Here is a 27,035-nt window from a genome sequence, read left to right as displayed (position 1 = left end):
GTTTGTGATATCGAAAACCTCTAGTCTGTGCGTCCGTTTGTTTGTTCGTCCATTCAACTGTCTGTCCGGTTTCAGGTTATAAAAGTTTTTGGTCAAGGTAATTTTTGATGAAGTTGGAAGTCCGGTCTCTATTTTTAATGCCAAATTAGAGATGTTATCCCATTTTCATGGTCCATTGAACATACAAAATGATGTTGCGGATGGGGCATTCGTGTACTTGGGACACATTCTTGTTATAAAATTGCAATACTTTCAAATTCATCTTTCCAGTGAGCCTGCATACAAATAAGATACCTTTTGGTCTCTAAAGAAATACATCAAAATGTATTGATTGTCACAGTTCAGTTTTGTCTCTGTTTTGTTCACACATCGTTGTCTTATGCTGCTGTTATACAAGCGAGAGAATTAGTCAGCTATGAAACCAGGTTTACTCCACTATTTACTGTACAAAGTCAGGAATATGACAGTTGTTATCCATTCTTTTAATGTGTTTGAACTTTTGGTTTTGCCATTAGATTTAGGTATTTCCATTTTGAGTTTTTTACAATTGAGTTTGGTATTTTTGTTGTTTTACTCTAAGTTATATTCAGGTATACTAAAAAATGGCTGGACAAGGTCATGATACATTACTAAATAATTCACGACTGGGGGTATACTAGTTATTGTAACAAATTTAATCATTATTATAACTCGAAATTGGTTTTACTTGTTTTATTTCAAATAAATTATAACTAACAAACATCTCATGCGTACATTTGTATTCATTCTTCATGCAACAATGAATTTTTAACCATAATTTTGAACTTTAAAAAAGATTTGGATATTATATTTTGAATCCAAAGTATTTGTGGTAATGCATCTGCCTTTTTTAATGTGCAAATGACTTATCACAAATTTTAAAATGAAAATATAACTAAATGTCTCCAGTAATTAAAATCATTAAAATGTCAATTTTCTGAAGATCTTTAAAAATTTCATTTGATATCTACATATTGTACATGATCACAGTTTTTAGTCTTATTTATGTCCAACTTTATGCTTGATTGCTCCTAACATATCACAGTATCAATCGTCCATGCGAGTAAAGCCTGAACCATATCCATCTCCTCTATTCATCCTTGGTCGGAAAGATCTTCTGTCTTGATAATCTCTGGAATCTCTTCTGTAACTTGGTTGGTATCGGCTATTTCTTCTTTGGTTGCCATGGGAATCTGAAGTTATAGATCATATATGAATTTGTGATAAATAGAAATTAAAACTAACATCCGATTCAAAACAAAAAGTCTTTAAAAAAAAAACGTTTCCACTACAGGTGCTACATATATAGTTGAATAATTTTTGTTAGAAAATTAAACCTAGACAAAACCATGTATATATATAACACCTTTAATTCAGAAAGAATATAATCATGTATCAGACCTGCCAACTATCCCGATTTTTGCGGTATCATCCCGATTTTCATCCCTCAACCCGAATCCCGATATCGGGATTCTAAAACAAGTCAAAATCCCGATTTTCACAAAATATACCTGAAAAAATTATTTGGTTTCCGATTTTGAAGTTTTTCTGATAATCTATAATTTTACCTGGGGACATATTATGACAAGTTTACAATACTACGCTAATCAACGGTCACAACAGGTGTCATAATTTGTTGTTGCAAGTAATCTGATGGGTCATAACAATCCTCAAAATTAATTAATATTATTATTTGTAAACAGAAAGTCGGTCGGTCAGTTGGCCTTTCATTTTTAATCAGTTTATCATACGAGCACAATTTGCAACGTTTACTGTAGTTCCATAACGAAATCGTAATTAACTTAAAGATGAGAACTGTATTGAACTATTAAAAAAACATCGTTTATCTTGAAATCCATTTAATTTTTGAAATCAGACATGTGTCTGTTGATTTAAAATCGACACCATTTTGTATTCTTCTACTGTGAATAAACCTCCGCCGGTAGGAGCACCTCCGAACACAAAGAAAGATAACTCAACTTTTATCCATTTTCTCATTAATACTGATAGACTTAATCAAAATCTGTATTTATCCTTCTAACTTTAGGACATATAGGTTTAGGTCTTTTGAGTCATGGTCCAAAGATAAGAAGGTTTTTGGAGGGGGAAAAGGGGGGTTTTCACTAAGTATCCTTTATTTTTTAATGCCATTTTTCTCTATTCTTAAGTTATTTTGTCAATTTTAAAATAAGTACAAGAATCATGCAAATAAAAGAAATCAAGGCTTATAAGATCATTATCAGTATACCAAAAGAAAAAAGAAGAGACATGAGACTATTTTAAAAGTAAAAAACAGTGCACACAGAAACGCCGCAAAAATTGTCCCTTAAAAATCTGGTCGCGCACTAAATCCCCCATGGAGATTTTCAAAAGTTGGCAGGTCTGATGTATTACGATAATGGAACTATAAAACCAACAAAATCTAACATAACTAATAAGGGTTTATAAAATCAATAGATTCAAAGGGCATCACAGCATGTTCCTAAATGCCCATCATACATTAAAAAAAGCCTACATTCTTCATTCTTCTTTTCTTAATTTGGTTTGATAAGCTTTTAAATCACTTTGTAGGGCATAATAATCTTTCTATTGTAAGCTGTTCATTATTATCAAGTACAAATCAGCCTTTTAAGTAATGGTATCTCAAACAATGGGGAATACTTTTGATAAATTTACGTTATAGTGAGTGGAAAAGTTTGTCACAAGATAATGGAGGCTAGTATGCTCCTTCAAAAAGGGTAAATAATACTCATATTAGACAAATTTTTAAACAATTTTCCCCTTTCAAAAAAACATTCGTAAAGCCACAGACTAGAAAATTTTGTGTAGGTCACATGACCTTGTTTGACAGGATAACTTACATCTTGTCATTTCCATTAATTCTTCAGGGACCTCTTGGTCTGCCTGTTTCATGATCTTTATTAAATCTCTAGCAGAACTCCTGTCATCATGTGAAAACAAAGTGACTGCTGTTCCTGTATTTCCTGCTCTACCAGTTCTACCTATTCTATGGATATAATCCTCTACTCCTTTTGGGGGGAAGTCATAATTCACAACATATGTAATGTCACTTACATCTAAAAATAAACATTAACATTTATTGTATAATTGATAAAAGAAATATTTATATTTTTTTTTGGTAGCTTATTTGCATAAGATAGGAATACATTCAAATAATTTGAAATAACTGCAAAAATAAATGTTCACAAACAAGCTTTGACAAGTTTTAACTGCAAATTTGAATGCATGGAAATTAATATTTAGTGTAGTAACATCTAAAATGTAGGTATACTCTGTAATTACCTTGATTTACTTACAATGTTTCTAAATAAATTACTCTTTCTGTCAATTTTCTAACACTGTATTAAAGAATTTAAAAGCTTTGCTTGATATTTGAAGAGGTATTAGATAAAAGATGAGGACAAAAATTAATGCTCAAAATTCAACCATGCCAAGGTAACATTGTTTTCATATTGAAACCGTTATCCAATACTTCTTTTAAATAGCAAAAATGTAAGCATTATCTATCTATACTACAGTCTTACCTAATCCTCTAGCACAAACATCTGTGGCAACCATGATTTTTACTCTTCCATTACGAAATACTGTAAAGAAAATATTTTCTACTGGTAATTTACAAAATAAAATATTTGCTTAACAAGGTGGACAAGAAAAGAAGTCCACAAACTTTTATATTTATCCTGGTTTCTATTAACACAATAAGAGTTGATATATAACAATAAGCCTATCATATTCTATATATATGACCCTTGATACTGACCTTTTTATATATTCCATGTGTTTCTATTTGTAGATTAAAATATGTCATAATAATTGTTAAATGATTTGGACAATGGTGTATATAAAAAAGTTCTTAAGAATCAGTTAATACTTCCCTCTATGTTATCTATCATGGTTTTTCCCTTTGAAATTGCAAAATTTCTTATGAGAAGGGTCATGTTAAGGTTGCTGCATACAGATAAGTTATTGGAGAATAAGAGTACGGGAAGGCAATAACTCAACAGAAATAAATTTCAAAATTTGTCGAATTTGATCATATGACTTAAACATGTACAGTAAATCAAAAGTTAAATGATTAATATTTACCTTCTAGGCTGTGGTCCCTTTGTCTCTGACTTTTATCACCATGGATACATACATTATTAATGCTGAAACATTCAAATAAAATTGTATGCTTTAATTGCACATAAGTAAGGTTTTCAAAATATCACTTACTGTCTGAAAAGATTTTCTAACATAACAGACACTAAATGATTTATAGCTTAGGGCTGTTCCAGAAAATACTATGTCCCCCCCAGGGAAGGCAATTTTTTTAAATATTATGTGGGTGGTCGTATTTGAAATACCAAAATGCAAAGGAAGTGCTGTTCTAATTAAATTTTATTTCTGTGGGTGGTGGGGGTTAAAAAAAAGTGCCGTCCCTGGGGGGGACATAGTATTTTCTGGAACAGCCCTTAAAACAAAACATAGATTGTTTGATGTTTGTAATTGATCATTGATTATAAGGGTTGAGCTATCTTCCTTTTTGATCTAATAAGAAGGAAAATAAAGCAAATATTTGTAACATGTTTATATACAGAACAGTTTGTTGAATTAATGTTACAGTTAATATTATTTCTACCAATAATTATTTAAAAGATTTCAAATCTGATACCACTGTATTGTTTGTAATATAAAGTATAAACTTGTTGAGGCATCAAAAAAACAAAACATACCCATTTCTTCTGATTTCTTGGCTTATTCTCTCACACATAACTTTGGTCTGTGCAAATATCAACACCTTTTCATCCTTTGGCGAATGTATAATTTGTTGTAATATTTTCCCCAATCTAAAAAGAAAGAAAATAATAAAATATTGAGCATACAACACAGAGTCAACTATTTCATACATATTTTGAGTTCTGGACGTGGCGGTGACTTTATACATCTAGATGTCAAACAGACACTTAATGTGCAATTCATAACACTATTTTGTCCACAGGAAAAGGATTGGATGCACACAAGTAAAAATTTCACACATGAAGCCTTCATTCAGTATTTTTTTGCTCAACAACACAATAGTATTATATTTAAATCAAACGTGGAGACCATTACAGGGCACCATTATATCATCTGCAGGGAGACTTGAAAAAGTAAATTAAAAGGATGGAACGGAATAACAGTTTTACACTTTAAAATTGTAAAACTACATAATTATATGATGGAAAATAAAGTAAGATTGATTAACAATAATTAAAAAAGTTTAACTAATAAATATTTTCCTCCCAAAAATTTTGTTTAATTTTACTAATTCTTATTAACAAGCAGCTAGTAACTTCTGTAAAATACATAATAAATTTGTACTTAAAACATAAATATAACACATAACAATGCTATACTTCAGCCACATTCCATTAATGTAGCAATTATAACTGATGTACTAATATACAGAAAAATATAACTTACTCTTGAGGTTTTTCATGTGAGTTACATATAACAACTTCTTGTTTGATGCTTTTGTTTGCGATTAGATCAACTGATCCAACATTTATCTTGACATGATCGGTCAGGTAATCATTGGCTAACTCTTGTACTTCTTCAGGCCATGTAGCACTCCACATTAGTGTTTGTCTGTCAGGCTAAAAATAAATAATACAATTTATGAAATATATGTATTCAAACCTTTACAAGGTTATCATAAAATACTGTAGAGACGACCAAGTTTAGTGTAAATATGGCCAGAGTAATTTTATATTGTATATCCTCCTAATTCTATATGTCTAATGATATTTCAGAGACTCTACTTTACGTTGTTCTTTTTATTTCTCTTCAATACCCAAGGGCAAAGTTTAAACTAGCAATAGATTAAATTCAAACTAAATATACCAACAGCATGAAAATTTGCTATACATAAACATGCTTAAATTATGATATAAAACTGAAGTAAAATCAATAAGATTTTAAATCATTTCTTCTAAATCAACGAAACATACAAAACATATATTTCTAAAGTTCTAGTTGTAAAAATGAAATTTTACCGCTACTTTGTGTTCACTGGCAGATTGTTTTTCTGTGAAATTGATTTTTTCTTTTTATTTCATCAACTTACCCTAATTTGTTCTATTATTTGTCTAATCTGTGGTTCAAATCCCATATCTAACATTCTGTCTGCCTCGTCTAACACAAGGCATGTACATCTATCTAGATTTGTTTCACCGGAACTAAGAAAATCATTCAGTCTACCAGGGGTGGCAATGCACACTTCAGCACCTGAAGGAAAATATATACAGTATTTAAAAAATATTAAACTCAATTGCAATACCTATCTAATGTTAGCCAAATTATCACAAGAATATCAAGCATTCTGAGAGTATTGCATGGCAATACATAGACCCCTTCCGTTTAAAAATTCATGATATTTGAACAAAATTCTAACTTGATCTATAACTTGTCACGGTGTAGACTATAAAATAATATCTAGTGAATATCTTTAAGCATGACGAAAATAAAGTGCAGATAACTTATTACTTGAGTGATCTTTTACAAGTCCAAGGACTTCAACTCTGTAAAAATTCATCAGACCAGAAAAAAAATTGAAAGATCTGCAACTTGTCATTATCATAATAAACTTATATATCAATTTTCAATCAATATCTTTATGCATGATGCAAAAAAGTGAAAACTGATTATTTGAGTGAATTTTATAAGTCTAAGGACCTTAACTGCACATATGCATCAGTACGTAACAAAATTGTAACTTAATCTGTAACTTGTCATGATAAAACAATACCGGTACACCAAATATAAAATCTGTTTTTTCAAGAATGAACAATCAAGTATGGAAAACTGATTTGTCAGACTGAAATATGGATGGACAGACAGACAGACTAAATAAAGTATTGTTTTCATTTTAGGGTAACACAGTGACAACAATGAAATTAAAATCATACAAAAGTTTGAATGCAAAATTAAGTGAGTACTACTTTTACCCTGGGAAAGTATTACATACATTTCTTCTCTACCCTGTTTACCTCTTGACAGTTTCTGTAACTGTGGATACCTATTAGCACCACCATAGATTGCTGCACTCCTCATTCTCATTGGATAACCAAACCGATCAGCTACTTCCTGTACTTGCTGACATAACTCTCTTGTTGGTACTAACACTAAACACTATAATTAAAGAAATGGAGATAATTAGACTAATTGAATATATACAATTATCCAAATGATCTCATATAAATGGACTTGTTGACAACAACTTGTACTATTCAGAGATGTTAACACAAGCTAAACATTTACAAAAACAGACTATGTGTATCAACATTCTGATATTAAAAATTGCATTAGTATACTACATCAAATATAATTGTTTTAAATTTCTTTTTTAGCGGAGCGCTTGCTGAACCTTTAGCTGATGCTCTATCAGGGATCTCCATGGATGAAAATTGAACCATGGAGGAACTTTCACCATTACAAACCGTGTCTACGCTGTACAGTGTAACGCGATCGGAAGTATTTTATCTCCATACAAGGAATGGTGAACATGCTAATTCATTGCTTATTTAAATTATATTTATTTTAATTTTCATTATAGAATTAGAAGTATCAATATTTTCATTTATTGCCGTTTTTAACCATTCAAATGCCAAGTCTTCATGGTCCTCCCTTAGTCGAGAATGACCAAAAGCTGTCATGAAGGTCCCCATGTAGATTTCTTGTATTTTTGGTAATTGTTATGGGGGTTATAAATCATATGATGTGGAGCTTATTTTTCATGGACAGTCAAATTCAGAACCAACAAGAAGTAATTGTAACAGGATGCTGTTACGAAGTCTCCCAAACAAAGCTCCAATAACTCTCCATTCATATGGTCCCATGGTCATTTGATTTGAATTTTTGTCCCATACAAGATAATAGCACATTCTCAAATTGAACAAGGTAGGGACGACCCCAGGCACTTCCCTTAAATTTCATTTGATTAGCTTTATTGTCCCATACAAGAATATATACGGTTTAGGGGTGGGGATGTTGACAGTTTACAAGTTTTCAAACAAGAAGGGGTGGGGTGACCCCCTAAGGACTTCCCTTTTATTTTATTTCATTTGTTTTATTGTCCCCTACAAGAATATATATGGTTTAGGGGTGGGGATCTGGACCGTTTACAAGATAATAGTACATTCTCAAATTGAACGGGTTGGGGGGTGACCCCCAGGAACTTAAATTTAATTTCATGTGATTTGTTTTATTGTCCCATACAAGAATATATACGGTTTAGGGGTGGGGATGTTGACCGTTTACAAGTTTTCAATCAAGAAGGGGTGGGGTGACCCCCTAGGGACTTCCCTTTTATTTTATTTTATTTGTTTTATTGTCCCCTACAAGAATATATATGGTTTAGGGGTGGGGATCTGGACCGTTTACAAGATAATAGTACATTCTCAAATTGAACGGGTTGGGGGGTGACCCCCAGGAACTTAAATTTAATTTCATGTGATTTGTTTTATTGTCCCATACAAGAATATATATGGTTTAGGGGTGGGGATGTTGACCGTTTACAAGTTTTCAAACAAGAGGGGTTGGGGTGACCCCCTAGGAACTTCCCTTTTATTTTATTTCTTTTGTTTTATTGTCCCCTACAAGAATATATATGGTTTAGGGGTGGGGATCTGCACCGTTTACAAGATAATAGCACATTCTCAAATTGAATGGGGTGGGGATGACCCCCGGGAACCTCCTTTTAATTTCATTTGATTTGTTTTATGGTCCCATTCAAGAATATATATGGTTTAGGGGTGGGGATCTGGACCGTTTACAAGATAAAAGCATATTCTCAAATTGAAGGGGGTGGGGATGACCCCCCATGGACTCCCCCTTTATTACATGTGATTTGTTTTATGGTCCTTTAATCATTTCTGAAGACTGCATGTATCTATCACTTACAGTTTTTAAGTTATATTCATTTGAAAAATTTGGAAAATAAAATCCCATGGGTTCTATAGTAAACCCCATCCTCCTTTCTACCCCCCAAAATACCCCTTAAAAGACCCCAATGCACAAACGAAAGATTAATGGCTCACCTAGACATATTAGTCTACCCTTTTATGAAATCCTAAGTTAATCTGACAAGCGGTTTTGGAGAAACGCTGCGGACAAGTTCATTTTTTAAAGTGGCGGAAGAAGAAGAATAAAAAAACCTGAGCAAAAACAATAAGTCTCCAAACTTTGTTTGGGAGACTTAATTACCGGTATGGCTGATTTGCAGCAACAACAACACGATTCGTACGGGTTATGTTAAAGGTTAAAGAGATTTGTAAAGCAAACGTTGACAAATGAAAAGGTTTTTAATGACTTTATCTGGCAAATTGATGCTGTGCAACATGCATCTTTCGAGTCTGAATAGAAACCGGAAACGCGGATGTATCAATTTGATTGTAATATACGAAATGAATTCGGAATTACGATACCATATTTCTTTACAGGAAATATTTAAGTTTTTACTTTTAAACTTTTAAAGTAATTCTAAATTATCGTTACAGCAGTACTCGAGTTATTTGCGATGAAATAATATTTACTGTTTTGCGTCTTGTACTTCTTAAGAGAAGGGGGATGCTGATTGCGTATGTCAAAATAAAGCATGTGTTCGACTTTTTAAACTGTTTTCTTTGTATTAACTGGATTATTAATTTATTTATTTAATCTAAATTATCATAATCATTTGCTGAAACTTAGTTGATTAATTCGACAAATGGATCGTCTATCCTCAGATAGTATTCTCCTGTCTGGTTTGTTGATCTACCTGTATACAAGCTCAGGTACAAGTGATTAGCGATATTAATCCGGATATCCCTCAGGCGTTATAACTGCATTGATTATAACATAAAAAGCCCAAGGGTTATGCAATTACATGCATTTGATTATAATTGATAAAAAAATGGCGTCGGGCTACAAAAAACGATGAAGTTTTGAACGATGGCGCAAGACAATTTAACGATGGCGCAAGACAATTTAACGATGGCGCAAGTCATTTGACGATGGCGCAAGACATTTGAACGATGGCGGGGCGCCATCGTTAAACAGGCCATGGAGATCCCTGCTCTATGAATATTGATATAGTTTCTGCATTTCAATTTGAAGAAGGAATATATAATTTATAATAATTTTATATAAAAAAAAAATGAAGATTTACTTACAATGACTTATATTCTCGACATACTTTTGTAATTGGTAATGCTTTATTCTTTTTAACTCCTGGCAGTTTAATAATTTGTCTGTTCTCTTATTATAATTGTATCAATAATTCTCTTATTCTCTTATTACTATTAAAGCTAAACCATGAGAAATATACTTTTGTCTAGACCTTAAATTATCACTAAAACTATTGATGATCCCTAAAAAGTATATCTTACAAGTGTTGTTCTTTACTTATATTCAAACTTGGAGTTGATTTGAAACAAAAAAAATTAGACTAGGATTGAGCATAAGTTTATTGAATTATACTCGACTTACAATCAATTAACTCCAGATACAATAGGATCTAATTTTTAATAAGATATAAACCAATCTATACTTACTATTGGTCCATCTCCTCGCTGTAATTTTTCCTGTTGCTGTATATGAACAAATGATGGCAACATAAACTGAAAACAGAGTACAACATGATATCATATATAATATTTGTTTTTTACACAGGTCTATTCTTTGGTAGATATTTGTCAAAAAAACTTTCTGGATACAACTGGCTTGACAAAAACTTTGACTATACTGTATAATGAATCCTACATTATAATGACTACATTTGTATATATATTTTCACATGTATGAGTTGTGCTAAAATGTACATTTGTTAGTTTGTCTGAAATAAGTTTAAGACCAAATATAATTTTTTAGTTTGTTTTTCGGCAGATCCTCTAAGATGCTCATGTAAATTTCCAGCTGAAGGTATTCCACAATGTATAATATTGTATTCAAGTGTAAAATATTTGTTTTAACGTACCATACATGTAGTATTTCAACTAATTATACCATACGAAAACATAATGATAATGTTTTCATATTAAAATGAAAATTTAAGTAGAAAATATAATGATAATGTTTTCATATAAAAATGAAAATTTAAGTAGAAAATATAATGATAATGTTTTCATATAAAAATGAAAATTTAAGTAGAAAATATAATGATAATGTTTTCATATAAAAATGAAAATTTAAGTAAAGAATAGAACTTCTGTATTAAAAGTTTGCTAATCTAGCAAGAATCTATTCCAGTAGTTTTAAAAATCCAATTTTGTTTTTACCACAATTCTATCTGTAACTACCATAAGACTTACTCCTAATGTTTTCCCTGATCCTGTTTGTGCTATACCTATAACATCTTTCCCAGACAATGCCAGGGGCCAGGTAACAGCCTGGATTGCTGTTGGTGATGTAAAAGATTCTTCTTGCAATTTTCTGTTGATGGTATCTACAAAAAAGGTTTGTCAATAATTTTGGGGTGTAAATAAAACCTGTATATTGCTCTACAAAATGATATTTCAAATACCATTTACATATATCGTTTTTTTGTGACAATCTGTTAATGGGCAAAGACAGTTACAATCATATAAAATGGTTTTTTTACTGAAAATTGTATGAAAAGCTATTTCAACGCTTACATGGCTTATTTTATGTCATTAATTTGCTTGCACAGAGTTTTACAAATGTTATTTAAACTGCATAAGTCAGATAGGATTTTGCAGATAAAAAAATGTATTACATGAACATGATGAACATAGTTTTCATATTTATATTAAGGATGTATTCTTCTGACATTTGAGTCTCATTCAGTCTCATTGAAATCTTGTTCTGGTTATTTCCAAAATATGTTATAAAAGTGGAAAATAGTAATGAATTTGATAATTATCATAATCAAACTTAACTCGGTGAAAGAATTGTGTATTTCTAATAAGTAGTTTTTAATGAAATTTTCAAATTTTATTACTAATCAAGTCTGTCTTTTTTAGTGAAATTTTGAAAAAATGGGTGAGGGTACAAAAAATGATTTTACCAGAAACATGTACATCCCTTATAACTTTTTCTTTTCAAATTTCATAGATATGTATTTTTTTAATCATTTATAACAAGGAAGTTGAAATAATATGCATTTTGTTCCTAAAACTGAGAAAATGTAAAATTTACAAAAATGTCAACATGGTAAATTTGACCCGAAAAAGCATCAAAATATGATAAAACTTTCTCATATTAATACCCATACCTGTCAACTCACCCGTTTTTTGCGGGTGACACCCGTTATTTTCACCTCTCACCCGGGAGTTTTTCTTTACCCGGCGGGTCCCGTGAATTTCTAACATTACCCGTTTCACCCGGATTTCTGACCGGAATTGTTTCCGGTATTTAGAAGTAATACGACCTTCGGTTTTATCGGTCTTTTTCAATGTAACCAAAAGTCAAAATGTAGGACTGTTTACCTGAGCTACGTAACGATATTTTCAAGGTAAGATTAGTTTTTTAGTGAGTATTATTCAGTTAATTAAATTAAAAAATAGTTTGTCATTTCAAAATTATGTCGGAAAGAAAGCGGTCCCTCTCTGGGCCAGCTTGTTCCACACCAAGTAAAAGGAAAAAGTATTCATGTTCATTCAGTAAATGTTGGGAATCGGAATTTAAATGGGTTAAACCAAGTGAAAGGAGCCAGAATGATGCTTATTGCACACTTTGTAATTCACATATCAATGTTAGCGCAGGGGCAAGAAATGATCTTGTCAGACATTCTAAAACAATGACTCATTCAAAGTTGGAAAAATCTCAGGCAGAATCTAAGGGCATGGCATCTTTCTTCACAAAGACCAAAAGTGTTTTGGCTGATAAAGTAACTAATGCAGAAACTTTATTTTCGTACTTTGTGGCTGAGCACAACCTTTCCTTTGCAGTAACTGACCATTTCACAAAATTGTGTAAACTAATGTTCTCTGACAGTGAAATAGCTTCAGGTTATTCCTGTGGAAAAACTAAAACCACCCAAATAGTAAAGAGGACCCTTTCAGTTGAAAATAACAAAGTGGTAGTTGAAAACAAGCCAAGATTTTTTGTTTTGTCAAAACTTGCTAAAACATTACTGGTTTTGCCAAACAGCAATGCAGACAGTGAGGGGGCATTTTCTTTAGTAAAGAAAATAGCTACAGCGTTTAGGGCTGATCTTAATAAGGATACACTGTGTGCTCTTCTTTCTTGTAAAATGAATACACATTTGCATTGCTATGAACTGAAACCAAGTGCAGTTCTTTTAAAGAATGCCAAGTCTGCTACTATGGAATATAACAATAGTCTGAAATAAACTTGTATACATGTTTCATATACATATTGACTATATAAATTATATGTAAACATATTTTTGTTCTTCAATTGAGCCCGCAAAATGTCGTACTCGTTATGACCTGAGATTTTTTTTCTCAATGCAGGTCATGACCTGACTTTTCATTTTCAGAGGTTGACAGGTATGAATACCTACCTAGTTTTTTTTAGTTAAATTTATTCAGATTGGTCCACTTCATCTTTATTGAGAGTATGAAAAAAGTTTAATTGTGGAACTGTGATTTTTTTCACAATAATAACCCAAAAATGGGTAAAAATTGATGAAAAATTGAAAAATCATCAAAATTGGGTACTTTTAGAGGGCCATAGCAAAAAAGGAAGCGCACCACCATATGATTTTTTCTTCACAAATTATTTTTTTACAGTCATATGAACCCAAAAATCAGGTTTAGAAAAAAAGTTTAATTCTAGACATTTTTGGCTCCTCAGAGGCATACATCCTTAACACCAAAACTAAAACTATATCACAGCAACAGAGTTGTCAAAATACCTGGAAATCCTGCTTCTTCAAATGTTTCCAATGGATTTAATTCTGTATTAGATAATGTTATCTGATGCTTTTTATAAAATTCTTTAACTTCTTCCTACAAAAAAATATGAACAAACAATATCAAAACATAGTTATGTCACTGTGATGTCATTTACCTTGACCAGTAAGTTAACATGATTAAAATTCTCAAAAGATGAAATGACAGTGTTTTACTTATTTAACAAAAGTAGACAAGCTGAAGAGTTTTCTGTACTCCATAATTGATTACTAATTAAGGTTAGAGTTCAAGGTCTTAGCATGCTTAGTACCTACATGTATCAAATGACATGAGGTCAAGGTCTTAGCATGCTTAGTACCTACAAGTATCAAATGACATGAGATCAAGGTCAATTGTCTCCTTTCAAAAAAACATTCAATAACTTGAAAATGATTAGAAGACCAGCTTTAGTTTATATATCACAGATAAAGTAGTAATTCATTTTCAAAGAAACTGATGTAACATTACAAAAACTTGATATTGTAGTAATTGTACACATGCTTTATTTCAAACTCTACTGAATACTGCAAGTGACTTACATTAGATCTATTCCGAACACTTTCACTTTCTTTATAGAAATCTTTTTGAAATTCTTTGTATTCTGCTGGTTTTCTTTGTTCCCTTCTTTTAAATGCAAAATTGTCTCTTCCAAAATCATTGCCAAATCTTCCCCTTTGGAAACCTCTGTCTTCATTTCTATTTTGAAAGCTGCTATTAAAATTCCTTTGAAAGTCTCCACCTCTAGGTTTATTGAACTGAGATCCTCTATTGAATGATCTACTACTTTTAAAACTGTCATCATCTTCAAAATCTTCCTCAATATTGTCAGACCTGTTTGAATTTCTATTAAACTGAGGTTTTCTATTGAATGTTCTTCTCTGTTGAAAACTGTTATTTGAATAACCTAGCATATCATCGTCTTTATTGAAATCCTCATCAAAATCATTACTACTAGTTCTGTCACTTTTATTCCTTGGAAAATAATTTTCATCTGTTGAATCTGAACTTATTTTTTCAATTTTAAGTTGTTTTAATTTACCAGCTATACCACTATCTGAAGTGTTTTTTGTTTCATTCAGTCTATTAAGTGAACTATCATTGTCCTCATCAACATCTGCAAACTTGGTTGAAACAGAACAGTTCCTTAATATATATTTAGCAGCATTTCTACAAAACAAAGTTTTACAAATATATTTCATAACATTTATTATTAGAGATTGACTGCATTTCTGTGAAAACTTTTTTCATTTCTGACGATAGATATATTAAAACAAAAGTTTTAGGCAATTTAAATCACGTGTACACAATATTTTAAGAAAACTCCTCGTAACTAAATACAATGTAAACAAGATGCTCAGCAGGGCGCATCTTCATCCGACCGCAGAGGTTGAACCCTGAACAGTTGGGGCAAGTATGCACACAACATTCAAGCTGGATACAGCTCTGAATTTAGATTGTGATTAAATAGTTGACACAGCATAGGTTTCTGACACAGAATGAATGTGGTCTAATGAACTTAATTTTTTCGCTTTTGAGCAATTTACTATGCTGTTGAATATTAATCCTCTCAAAGAAAAAATATTTGAAGAAATTTTCTTTATAAATTCTGAAATCTGAAATGAGAAAAATAAATTGACCCCCACACCAATTTTTTTTCACTTCCCCCTTTCCCTTATTTCAAAAATGATCTCAATTCAAGTTTCAAATGTTTGCAACGATAACTACTCATTTAAATACATCATAAAATATTAAAAATATAAAATGTCATAGTCATGGTAAAAATTAATATTAATTAATAGTAACTTCTAAAAAACTAAATGGGGAATGTGTCCAAAAGTACACAGATGATACCCCCGCCAGCATATAATGTTATAAAGGGACATAACTCAAGAACTGTAAAAGTGCCAAAAATTTAACTTTAACTGAGTGTAGAGGTAATAAGCATTATATACACATTTCATTAAATTTAGTTGAGACAAACTTAAGTTAAGAGAACAGAAACTAAAACAAATCTTCAATTTTTCCTCTTGTAAAGGGGCATAACCCTAGAAAGGTAATCAAAGTGCTTGTAATCACTGAATGGTAAAGATTGCTTTAATTTATCAGTTGGCATGAAAGTGAATACTGCATTGTATATAGTATATAGCATTGATTTAAGTTGTTTCAACTTCTATTCTGGACAAAGAAAGATAACTCCAATTTTCAAAGAAGCATATATAAAGCATGGGTTTTAGGTGATTCAACAACCATTCTGGACAAAGAAAGATAACTCCAATTTATTGACTTGAAACTACAAAAATGCTTGTTTTTGGACCCTTTTTGGTCCTTTATTTCCAAACTATTTGCCCAATAACCCTTAAAATATATCTCAACCTTCTACTCATGGTATTAAACATTGTGGTACAATTTCAGAACAATTGAAATACTTATACACAACTTATTGTTCTGACACTTGATAAATGCTATTTTTTGGCCCTTTGGGCCCCTAATTTCTAAACCTTAGGGACCATAACCCACAAAATCAATCCCAAGCTTCCTTTTGTTTAAAAATATTGTGTTAAAATTTTATTGATTTCTGTTTTCTTATACTAAAGTTATTATCTGGAAACCATCTGTCTTCGGACGACGATGACGACGTGATACCAATATACGACCGCAAAATTTTTTGCAGTCGTACAAAAAGTATTCCAAGTTTTTTTCTTATCCACCAGTCATGATTAATTGGGAAGAAATTTAAAGCCGGAATTAATTTCTTTAATAGACTTTAATACCATTTTCAGAACTATTGGCTACATTTTATTTTAAGGCAGCCAGGTTCTGTTTCTGTTTTTAGGAAGCAGGAGTACCTGGAGAAAATTCATGAGCTTCTGTAGTGTGAGCTAAGGCTGGGTGTTGAAGACCGTACTTTGGCCTATAATGGCATGGTTTACTGTTACAAATTATGACTTTTATCAACTGGCAACTGCTGACTGATACTTCGCCACAGATAACTGGTCAGTGGTAAATTGATATAGGCTGATTAGAGCATTGCATTGGTCAATGGGTTACACTAATGACTGGACCGAATGACAGGACCGAATGACAGGACCAAATGAAAAATGCTAATAACTTTTTCATTTCTCAAAGGATTGAACTCAAATTTGAAATATAATAAGATTTCATCATTTAATAAATAGATTTAAGAAAAAAAAAATTGGAAGAAACTTTAGAAAACGTGACATGACCAACTCTGATAATGACAGGACCAACATCGAGAATGACAGGACCAAATAAAAATGCTAATAACTTTTTTATTTTTCAAAGGAATTATCTCAGATTTAAAATATAAAATGGTATGTCATATTTTGAAATTAAAATGTTATAAAAAATATAAATTTATTTTCAAAAACTTTCGAAAACGTGACATGACCATCGCTGACTGACATGACCAATATCGACAATGACCGGACCAGATGAAATTGCTAATTTCTCTTTTATTTCTCAAAACATTTTTCTGAAATTTGAAATATAATAAGATTTCATCATTTAATACATAGATTTAAGAAAAAAAATAAAAAAAATTGTAAGAAACTTTAGAAAACGTGACATGACCAACTCTGATAATGACATGACCAACATCGACAATGACAGGACAAAATAAAAATGCTAATAACTTTTTTATTTTTCAAAAGAATTATCTCAGATTTGAAACATAAAATGATATGTCATATTTTGAAACATTTATGTTATAAAAAATATAGATTTATTTTCAAAAACTTTCAAAAACGTGACATGACCATCGCTGAATGACATGACCAACCTCCACAATGACCGGACCAAATGAAATTGCTAATTATTCTTTTTTTTTCGCAGAATATTTCTCTGAAATTTTAAATTACCATTTCATACATAAATATAAGAAAAAGGTATAAAAAGCTTGCTGAAATGTGACCTGGTTAACGTTGTCAATAACAGGACAATCCTCGACAATTAATGACAGGACCAAATAAAAACGCTAATTATGCATAACATTTGTCAGAATATTCCTCTCCTCTCAAATTTAAAATAATGACAATTTAGACCATTTTGCACATCATATTAGAAAAAAATATATAAAAAAATGTATTGAAAGCTTGCGGTGGTGTGACCTGACCAACATCGGCTACTAATGATCTGGCCAATGAAAAAATCTAAATTTCTTTCTTATTTTAATGAAATTGTTCAGTTCTGATCAATAATTAGTAAGATTATATCTTATAAATACAGGAAAATATATTCTATGGTGGTTAAAAATCTTGACCTAGCTTCTTAACGTATGTTGGCAGAGAGTCACAGGTCAAAAAGACACGAATTATCACTATATTTAAGAAAGAGATCTTGAAATATTTATATGTTATTAAATATAATCATTTTATATAATATATCCGTTCATTAAACTATAGATAAATTCAGATTTATTGAATTATCATCATAATATTTCTTGACATAATGAAGCCCAATTTAAGCCACGTGGAAAGGTATCAAACCTTTTAAAGTAGTCCTTGAAAATGTTTGATTCAGTGTATTTTATGAAAATTAAAACTACCAAGAAATCATGCATGCAAGGGTCGGGCACACTTCAAGAAATGTTTATTTGTTTATTATTACTATCAAGATAGACACTTCATATACTCAAACATACATGGAAATAATTATTTACTGTTCTGAAAATATTAATAAAACAACGACATGAACTATTATGTGATTTTAGTTACTGTCATCGCAATCTTTATTGGATTTATCAACTTATTTATGGCTTATGTCACACCTTTTGTTTGTTACCTTATAATTATTTTCAGACGTGTCAGATTATGACCGGTAATTAATATACAAAATATTTTGAATGAATGAATGAATGAATGATCTTTATTCTCATCAAACCAAATACATAGTTACAGAGACGATATTACAATGATATATATAACATATATAAGATATAGCATGTGTGAAATATCAATTAATATGATAAATGTTTACACCAAAGATAAATAAACATATAGTTGTACTAACCAGGAGGATAGACTTTCGCAGAAATAGATTTAATAAAGCTACAAAGTTTCTCAGGCTGAGAAGTGCAATATTTCTACAACTCGGTTTAATACAATATTCCAATAAAAAAATCAAATAACGCGGTGGGCGTTCGCAGACCTAACGTTTTCCCCCAGTTAGCTTTTAATTTTTCCCTTATTTTCTAAAAACTTTTAAATCATTCAATCTTAATGTGTGTTTTTTAATCATTATTATTAATTTCAACCAGGATTTCTATAGTAGGAACTATGGTCATTTCACGTTTTCGCAATAAAAAAAATTTAGATTTTTTTCTTTAATTGATATATTTTAAATCTGACATAATTTTCTTTTCAAAATTAAAAAAGGTTTGTCCTGTCATTGTCAGCGTTGGTAAGGTCACATTACAGCAAGCTTTTAATATTTTTTTCTATGTTATTCCTATCTTTATGTATAAAATGGTTAAATCTGATTATATCTCAAATTTCAGAAAAAATATTTTTTAGAAGTAAAAAGTAGTTAGCAATTTCATCTGGTCCTGTCATTGTCGAGGTTGGTCCTATCAGTCTGCGATGGTCATGTCACGTTTAAACTTTCTATATTTTTTATAACATTTATTTTTCAAAATATGACATATTATTTTATATTTCAAATCTGAGATAATTCTTTTGAAAAATAAAAAAGTTATTAGCATTTTTATTTTGTCCTGTCATTGTCGATGTTGGTCATGTTAGTGGGTCATGTCATTATCAGAGTTGGTCATGTCACGTTTTCTAAAGTTTCTTACAATTTTTTTTAATTTTTTTTCTTAAATCTATGTATAAAATGATGAAATCTTATTATATTTCAAATTTCAGAAAAATATTTTGAGAAATAAAAGAGAAATTAGCAATTTCATCTGGTCCGGTCATTGTCGAGATTGGTCCTGGCAGTCAGCGATGGTCATGTCATGTTTTCGAAAGTTTTTGAAAATAAATTTATATTTTTATAACATTTTAGTTTCAAAATATGACATACCATTTTATATTTTAAATCTGAGATAATTCCTTTGAAAAATAAAAAAGTTATTAGCATTTTTATTTGGTCCTGTCATTCTCGATGTTGGTCCTGTCATTATCAGAGTTGGTCATGTCACGTTTTCTAAAGTTTCTTACAATTTTTTTTAATTTTTTTTCTTAAATCTATTTATTAAATGATGAAATCTTATTATATTTCAAATTTGAGTTCAATCCTTTGAGAAATGAAAAAGTTATTAGCATTTTTCATTTGGTCCTGTCATTCGGTCCAGTCATTAGTGTAACCCTTGGTCAATTGATTTTTCAGGAATCCGGGTCCGTCCGCCCTGATTTCGGTTTGCCCTAGTTACTGTTCGCCCTAGTTCCGTTTCGCCCTGAGACCGTTCGCCCTGAAACCTGTTCGCCCTGATTTTTATTTTTTAATATAGTGTTGTGTTGTGTGTATTTAATTGAATATGTTGAAGTCAGTCTACAATTTCGCCGAATATTTACGATTTTTATTGTTTAGTATAGTGTTGTGTGTATTTAATTAAATATGTTGAAGTCGGTCTACAATTTCGCCGAATATTTACGATGTATTATGTTGTCTACAGCTAGCTGCTACTAGGTTATATTAAGTTCATGCCTAACAATTTGTACATCAGTGTTTTTACCCATCCAAGCTGACTATTTTATTTGAGAAAAATGTTACTTTTCATTATTAATCCATCAAAGGCAATTCATATACCAATCAGGGATATCAAAGATTTCAAATCATTCCTATTAATCAGCAATAAAAATTCAATCAAGAGTAATTAAAAGTAATTATCAAATAAAGTGTTACAATGCAGCCAAGAATTTTATTTAATTAATATTCTGTATTTAACTGTTAATAGATATACCGTATAAATTTTAATATATATAAATATATATTTCTTTCATTAATTTAACATATACATATCATAAATGAAAATAGGGCGAACGAACCCAGGGCGAACGGGTTACCAGGGCGAACAAACTCAGTGCGAACGAACCTAGGGCGAACATGTAATCAGGGCGAACGATCCCGATACCATTTTTCAGTAGCTCTTGAGATATACTGATATGCAGCGTCCTAGAAAACAATGGCCGACTTTGAAATAAAATAAGACTAGTGAATGAAATAAAGTTAGATTTGTCAACCATAAACAAATTAAGGGCACTCAATTCAGAATTTTGAAAACAGTCCATTTAGGCAGTTTTTGCACATGTTTTCCAATTTTGATTGCACCGCACCATTTTCAATAATTTGAACTCTCAAATCTCATAATGCATGAGATACAATAAATGTAGTCTGATACAGCCTTAATCGTGGCTGTCTTTAATTAGAAGTGACTTGTTGTTTGTGTAGATAAGAACAAAACAACAGCAGTGGTTCAGTTTAGTTGTCTCATTGTCACTCATATCACAATTTTTGGGTCTCACTAATTAGCGACAACAAGCGTCAACAAGCGACAAGAAGCGACAACAAGAATTATTTTAGCGACAACAAGCAACAAAAAGACTATTTAGCGACAAGAAAACATTTTTTTTATTAGATATAAAGAAATTTGCATTTAATGTCCCCCCTATTTTATTGCTACAATAACATCCATTTAACACCTTCAACTTTGTACACGCGTCAGACTATACAATTACACGCGCCAGAATATACAATCATTGTAAATAGTGAACACCTGTTGAAAACTCAAGATTGTCATTAATTTCCTTTCATCTTCAATCAATATGCATAAACATGATAAATATCGTTTAATGAGGCAATAAACAAATAAAAAGATGAAAACATTCACATTTCAATTTTCTTTTCCTCCTGTTTGAATTCAGTTCTTTGTATTTCACAATTTGTGTCAATATTTTCAGGACAATGATGCACAAATAATTCATTTTGCGAGCTTAATATATATTGCACGAAAAGAGTTTTAAATCAAAGAGCTGAAAGCTCTGAGGAAAAAATGACGCCACTGTCTCTTATATTGGGATAGTTTTTATGCAAGTCTTGATTTTCACATACCTTAATTAGTTTAACAATGCAACATGTCTCGTAAGCATATAATTGATATTTGTATATGTGTGTGTGTGAAGTGAAGGTGACAACTGGCTGTTTTTTTTAAGACAAATGAATAGGTCAAGACTTCCTGAATTGTACAAATAAATACCGTAGAAAGGCTTGTATATTTCTCACTGGTACATAGTCTGAATCCGGGTCCGTTCGCGCCCATTCATGTTTGCGCCCACTCATGTTCGCCCCCTTTCATTTTCACACCCTACATTTGTACATGTTCGCACCCAATCTTAATTGGTTTTGTGTTTAATAACTCTGTAAGCAAGTGTTTTCTTATAAGTATAATTGTTGTCATTGTCTCAAAATAAAGTGTTGAATAAATCTTAATCATGTTTTGGATAGGGTATTGTTAAAAATAATAATAATCCTTTCTAAATAAAGTGGTATTTTGTCAACGTTTTATTTTGTGTTGAATAACTCTTAATCATGTTTTGGTTAGTGTATTGCTATAACTTTGTTTCATTGACTTGTTTCAAAATGAAGTGAGATTCTGACTATGTTTTTTTCTGTGTGGTGAATAAATTTTATCATGTTTTGATTATAATAGTGGATTGCTATATTTTGGTTCCTATATTTTATTGCTTCGTTGTTTCAGATCAAAGGGACCAAGCTGTTAAAAACAATTATCTTTTGTGTTTTTCCTTTAAAATCTTCAATGATTACTCATACCAAGCTATAAATACATTCAGTATTTACACCAAAGCAATTTAAAACAACAATCATGATTTTCCAATTATTCAACTTGAATTTGAATTAAAATTGGGCGCGAATGAGTGGAGTGCGAACAGACCTTGGGTGCGACCGTCCGAGCTGCGAAAGTGTAGGGTGCAAAAGTGTATTGGGCGCGAACAGACCTGATACCACAGTCTGAACCCCCTTCTCCCACAAAATATTAAGTAAATAATCTTTTTGTTACTGTTATCAAAGGTCTAATGAAACTCAGGTAATTTCAAACATTTGTCAAAGAATTCTAGTCAAACTGGCACCTGGTTAAATTGGCACCTGGACAAATCAGCACCTGGTTAAATCGACACCTGATTTAGTCAATTCATCACCCATGTTAAATATATATTTTTAACAGTATTTTAAGCAAAAAGAGTAAAAATAAGAAAGGGGTTGCCAGAATTTAGCAATTTTTGGGTGTTCATGTACATTTTGTATATATTTATCTTTCTCAACTAAATGACTTTTTTGGTGTATTTTTAATGATATATATATGAGTAGTCCAAATAATTATTACGTCTGGCAAGGCTTTTTTAATTTTATTCTGGGACACCTTCCTATGACCGCAAGGCTATGTTAATTATTTTCTGAGACGCCTTCCTAAGAACGTCGTAGGAAGGCGTCCCAGAAAAAAAATAAAATATCCTTGCCAGACGTCATAATTATTTGGACTAATACATGAGATATTGGATATTTTTATGCATTATTTTAACCAGTTGAGCATTTTACAGAATTGTTGGTTTAATGCTGTTTAAACTTTACTGAAAAAAAACACCTTAAATTGGCTAATTATTTGGCATGAAAGTTTGATTTATTGAAAGGGACTCATAGTTTTCCATTTTATTTTAATAATTGTCTAATTGTTAAAACAACAGTTGGGTAAGGGCTTCGTTGTTTACCTTTATACACAACAACATAATCACTTTGGTTTCCTTGTTTACTTAAATACACAACAACATATTCACTATGTACTTGGTAACAGTTATTAATTAATTGAATAGAAAATATTGTAACAAATATTATTGGATGCCGAATTGACGTCAAATAGGTGCCGATTTGACTATATGCCAATTTAACCAGGTGCCGACTTGACTTGTACGTTTCAATTCCTCTGCGATCGTTTGCGGTATTTTCTTGAGAAAACATATTTTCCATCATCAAAGAGAAGAAGAAACTGCTTGAAAATGATTCTGGAACGCTTCATGATTGTAAAAATAAGTTTAATTCACTCAAATAACAATTTTGAAACTTGCGATGTTTAAACAGGAAGTTTTAAAAGCACGTGTAAAAGAAGAAAATAACCGGTGAGAGTGGAAATCCGTACATGACAGATATCACTATAGTACGACTTTGAAAGTAAAACAGTTCCATCCTTTTGTAAAACAGTCTTTAATATACCTATCACATTAATGTTTGAAGGGTCTTAAGCTTATTCAAACCATTTAAGTCGGTATGAAACACCAAAACGGAATGAACAATAACCGATTACGTTTTGTAGTTTACAAATTCTAAACTGGTTCCCGTCAAACTACAACACTTTGTTCGAGTGTAATGGAATACAAACAGAAACCAGTTAGTAAATATGAAACCGAGTGTAAACTGGTTCCTGGCTGATAACTACACAATAATCATGCATAATGATAACACAAGCAGATTCCAGTTTGTATGGAAAATAGTAAATACGAAACCAAGCGCGGTAGGCAGAGAAATGTAATGAAGTTCAGGTCGGCAGTAATGGAACAATGACTGCGTCATTTTCCAAAAACAAATTATAAGATAAATAATATGTTCTAAAACACAAGGAAAAATAATCTCATAATACAATAATAAAACGTAATACTGGCTGTTATTCATAATAGATGATAAAATATTATGTAAATAATGTTTTATTTTTTTCTATCAATTTTAACTTTCTTGTCGCTAAAATTATTTTCTTTTGCATATTCTTTTAATATTTATTGCAATAATTAATATGGGGACGAAGTCCCCAATAACAGTAGAAAATTCAATAAAAAAAAAAAATTCGGGAAAATTTCCCGAATTTTTCATTGTACTAATGAACTCAAAATCGTTCAATTTTTTTTATGTCACGTTTTGAAATCCCGGACCTGCGCAGAAATGTACAATATACTTCCCTTTTCCGGTCTCGTTTGTATGAAACTTTGAGTAAAATATATATTTATCAGTCTAGTATAAAATAGGAAGGAACGCGCAATACTTATTTCATTTTTAATAATTCCTTGATATGAAAAAACGTTACCTAATGATAGCGTTTCTTGTTTACATTGCATATGACGTCATAATTTAAATAACGTCACAACTAAAATCCCTAACAACAGAACCAAAATCGGAAACGTTACTGTATTTCCGTGTCTTTTTTTTTTTGGACAAATAATTGAGTTACAAAATAATAATTCATACAGACTTCGTCCCCATTTACAGGTAATGCCTGCCTCATATTATTTATGGCAATAATAAATATTTATTGCAATAATTAATTTTAATTAAAAAAAATGTTTTCTTGTCGCTAAATAGTTTCTTGTCGCTTGTTGTCGCTTCTTGTCGCTTGTTGACGCTTGTTGTCGCTAATTAGTGAGACCGCAATTTTTATATCTATAAACCAGACTTGATTTGTAATTGATGACGTAAACTGCACCAGTTATAGCTATGGTTACTCGTTTTATTTATACTTCAGAACACGTTTTCCTAACCCTAAGGTCAAATAGTTTTCCAATCGACAAAAGACAAGACGACAAATTATGAAAGAGATTACGAAACTAGCGACACCGCGTTACATAACTCGGTTGACTTGCTTCAATCATTCAAAGAAATGTCATGCATAAATATCGGTTTTACCTGGGACTTCTGATTACAACACTTGAAGCACTGATTTGATTTAACGTTCCTATGAGTTTACAAATACCCCCACGTGCGAACATTTTGATTTTCGCAACCTTGAAAAGAATGATCTTGATTGTCAGGTCGTCAAAATGTTTGTTCTTTTCGCCCCATACAGAGTGCTAGGCAAACTCGGTCCATAAACAACTCGGACCATCTACAAAAAAGACAAATCGGTCTGTGATGACATCTCGATCGGACCGTCAATAAGTCAACTCGGATCGTTTATAGAATCAACTCGATGTCTTAGTTTTGACTATATAAAAGATAAAGAATCGATTGAGTGTATACAGGGACGTATACGAATAAAAGCTTTGACATTTCGTGCAGACATATATATTTTTCAATAAAGTTTGAAATACTTACAAAATTCCACCGAACTATAATTAAAAGGGGCCGGCGAAATATATCATAGTATAAGATAACAGAAATCAATAAAATGTTAACACAATGTTTATAACCACAAAGGGGCCCAAAGGGCAAAAAAAGGGACATTCAAAGTGAAACACATAGATCACAATAAACCAATACTAAAAAGAATAAGACAAACAGACAAATAATAGTATACAATACACAGCATAGATAACTAAAGACTAAGCAACACGAACCCCAACATAAACTGGGATGATAGCAGTTGCTCCGGAAGGATAATCAGATCCTGCTCCCGTCACATGTGGCACCCGGATTGTGAAATTCACCATCTGTGAAACGAATATTCCATAACGGCCAACCAACTCGTGTTGGCGTCCGTAAAATTTACGAAGGGATAATTTCAACATCACCGTTTGGAACTCTTGGTTTTATAGCTTAAGCAATTCCTTGTGAACAGAAATCCTCTATCAAGGAAATCAAAATAGGGAATACAAGCCGGAAATATCGTATCAAATGAGAGATAATTATATACTCCGTATGCAGGCGTTGTTGGATTGCCACTACATAGAAATGAAAAGTTCACAATTGGGAAGCTGACATCAACTCTTTTTTCGTAAAGTTATGTTTTCAACAGACTTCATTGTCAGTTTCTAGATGAAAACGGAGAAATATGACATTTATTCATTTTAACAACACAAACTTTACGTTCAAACTCTGTCTAAGTTAGACTGAAGTATAGACAGTCCGAGTTGACACTATTAACAGTCCGATTCGACTTTTTGACGGACTGAAGGTACAATATAGAATAGATATAAAATGAGGGGGGATAGGAGGGGTCTTGATCCCGAAATCCCGGACTTAGAAAAACGAAATCCCAAGGTCCCGAAATTAAATAAAGCAAATCCCGACATCCCGAAATCCGAAAAAAAGGATTCCCGGATCCCGAAAGGGTCAATCCCGAAATCCCGAGCTTAAAAAAACCCGATCCCGGAGTCCCGATAAAGG

At 31.5% G+C, this 27,035-nt stretch overlaps 1 protein-coding gene across 1 annotated transcript; it reads right to left on the bottom strand.

Moving 5' to 3' along the window:
• Positions 1-696: 696 nt before the first annotated feature.
• On the bottom strand, positions 697-25,760 carry LOC139489598 (uncharacterized). The gene is made up of 13 exons (XM_071276194.1): positions 25,617-25,760; positions 14,456-15,083; positions 13,880-13,973; positions 11,349-11,482; positions 10,593-10,658; positions 7,050-7,191; positions 6,128-6,288; positions 5,485-5,657; positions 4,755-4,868; positions 4,126-4,187; positions 3,564-3,623; positions 2,880-3,095; positions 697-1,211 (listed from the first exon to the last, which is right to left on the bottom strand). Exons 1-13 carry the CDS (start codon positions 25,697-25,699, stop codon positions 1,066-1,068), a joined length of 2,079 nt encoding a protein of 692 aa, XP_071132295.1. The 5' UTR covers positions 25,700-25,760; the 3' UTR covers positions 697-1,065.
• Between the last annotated feature and the right edge of the window lie 1,275 nt (positions 25,761-27,035).

The sequence above is a fragment of the Mytilus edulis genome, chromosome 9 (genome assembly GCF_963676685.1).
Source record: "Mytilus edulis chromosome 9, xbMytEdul2.2, whole genome shotgun sequence".
Classification (NCBI taxonomy): domain Eukaryota; kingdom Metazoa; phylum Mollusca; class Bivalvia; order Mytilida; family Mytilidae; genus Mytilus; species Mytilus edulis.
The sequence above is the reverse complement of the archived record's forward strand: the minus strand, read 5'-3'. Positions and strand labels throughout refer to the sequence as shown.

What these genes read in the sequence shown, in the direction of transcription:
- LOC139489598 (XM_071276194.1), bottom strand. Translation starts at nt 25,699, where the DNA reads ATGTTCGCACGTGGGGGTATTTGTAAACTCATAGGAACGTTAAATCAA. An exon ending in TGAAGAAGCAGGATTTCCAG is followed by an intron (nt 11,483 to 13,879) that starts GTATTTTGACAA and finishes CCTTTTTTGTAG; the next exon opens with ATACCATCAACAGAAAATTG. An exon ending in AAGGGACCACAGCCTAGAAG is followed by an intron (nt 3,624 to 4,125) that starts GTAAATATTAAT and finishes TTTTCTTTACAG; the next exon opens with TATTTCGTAATGGAAGAGTA.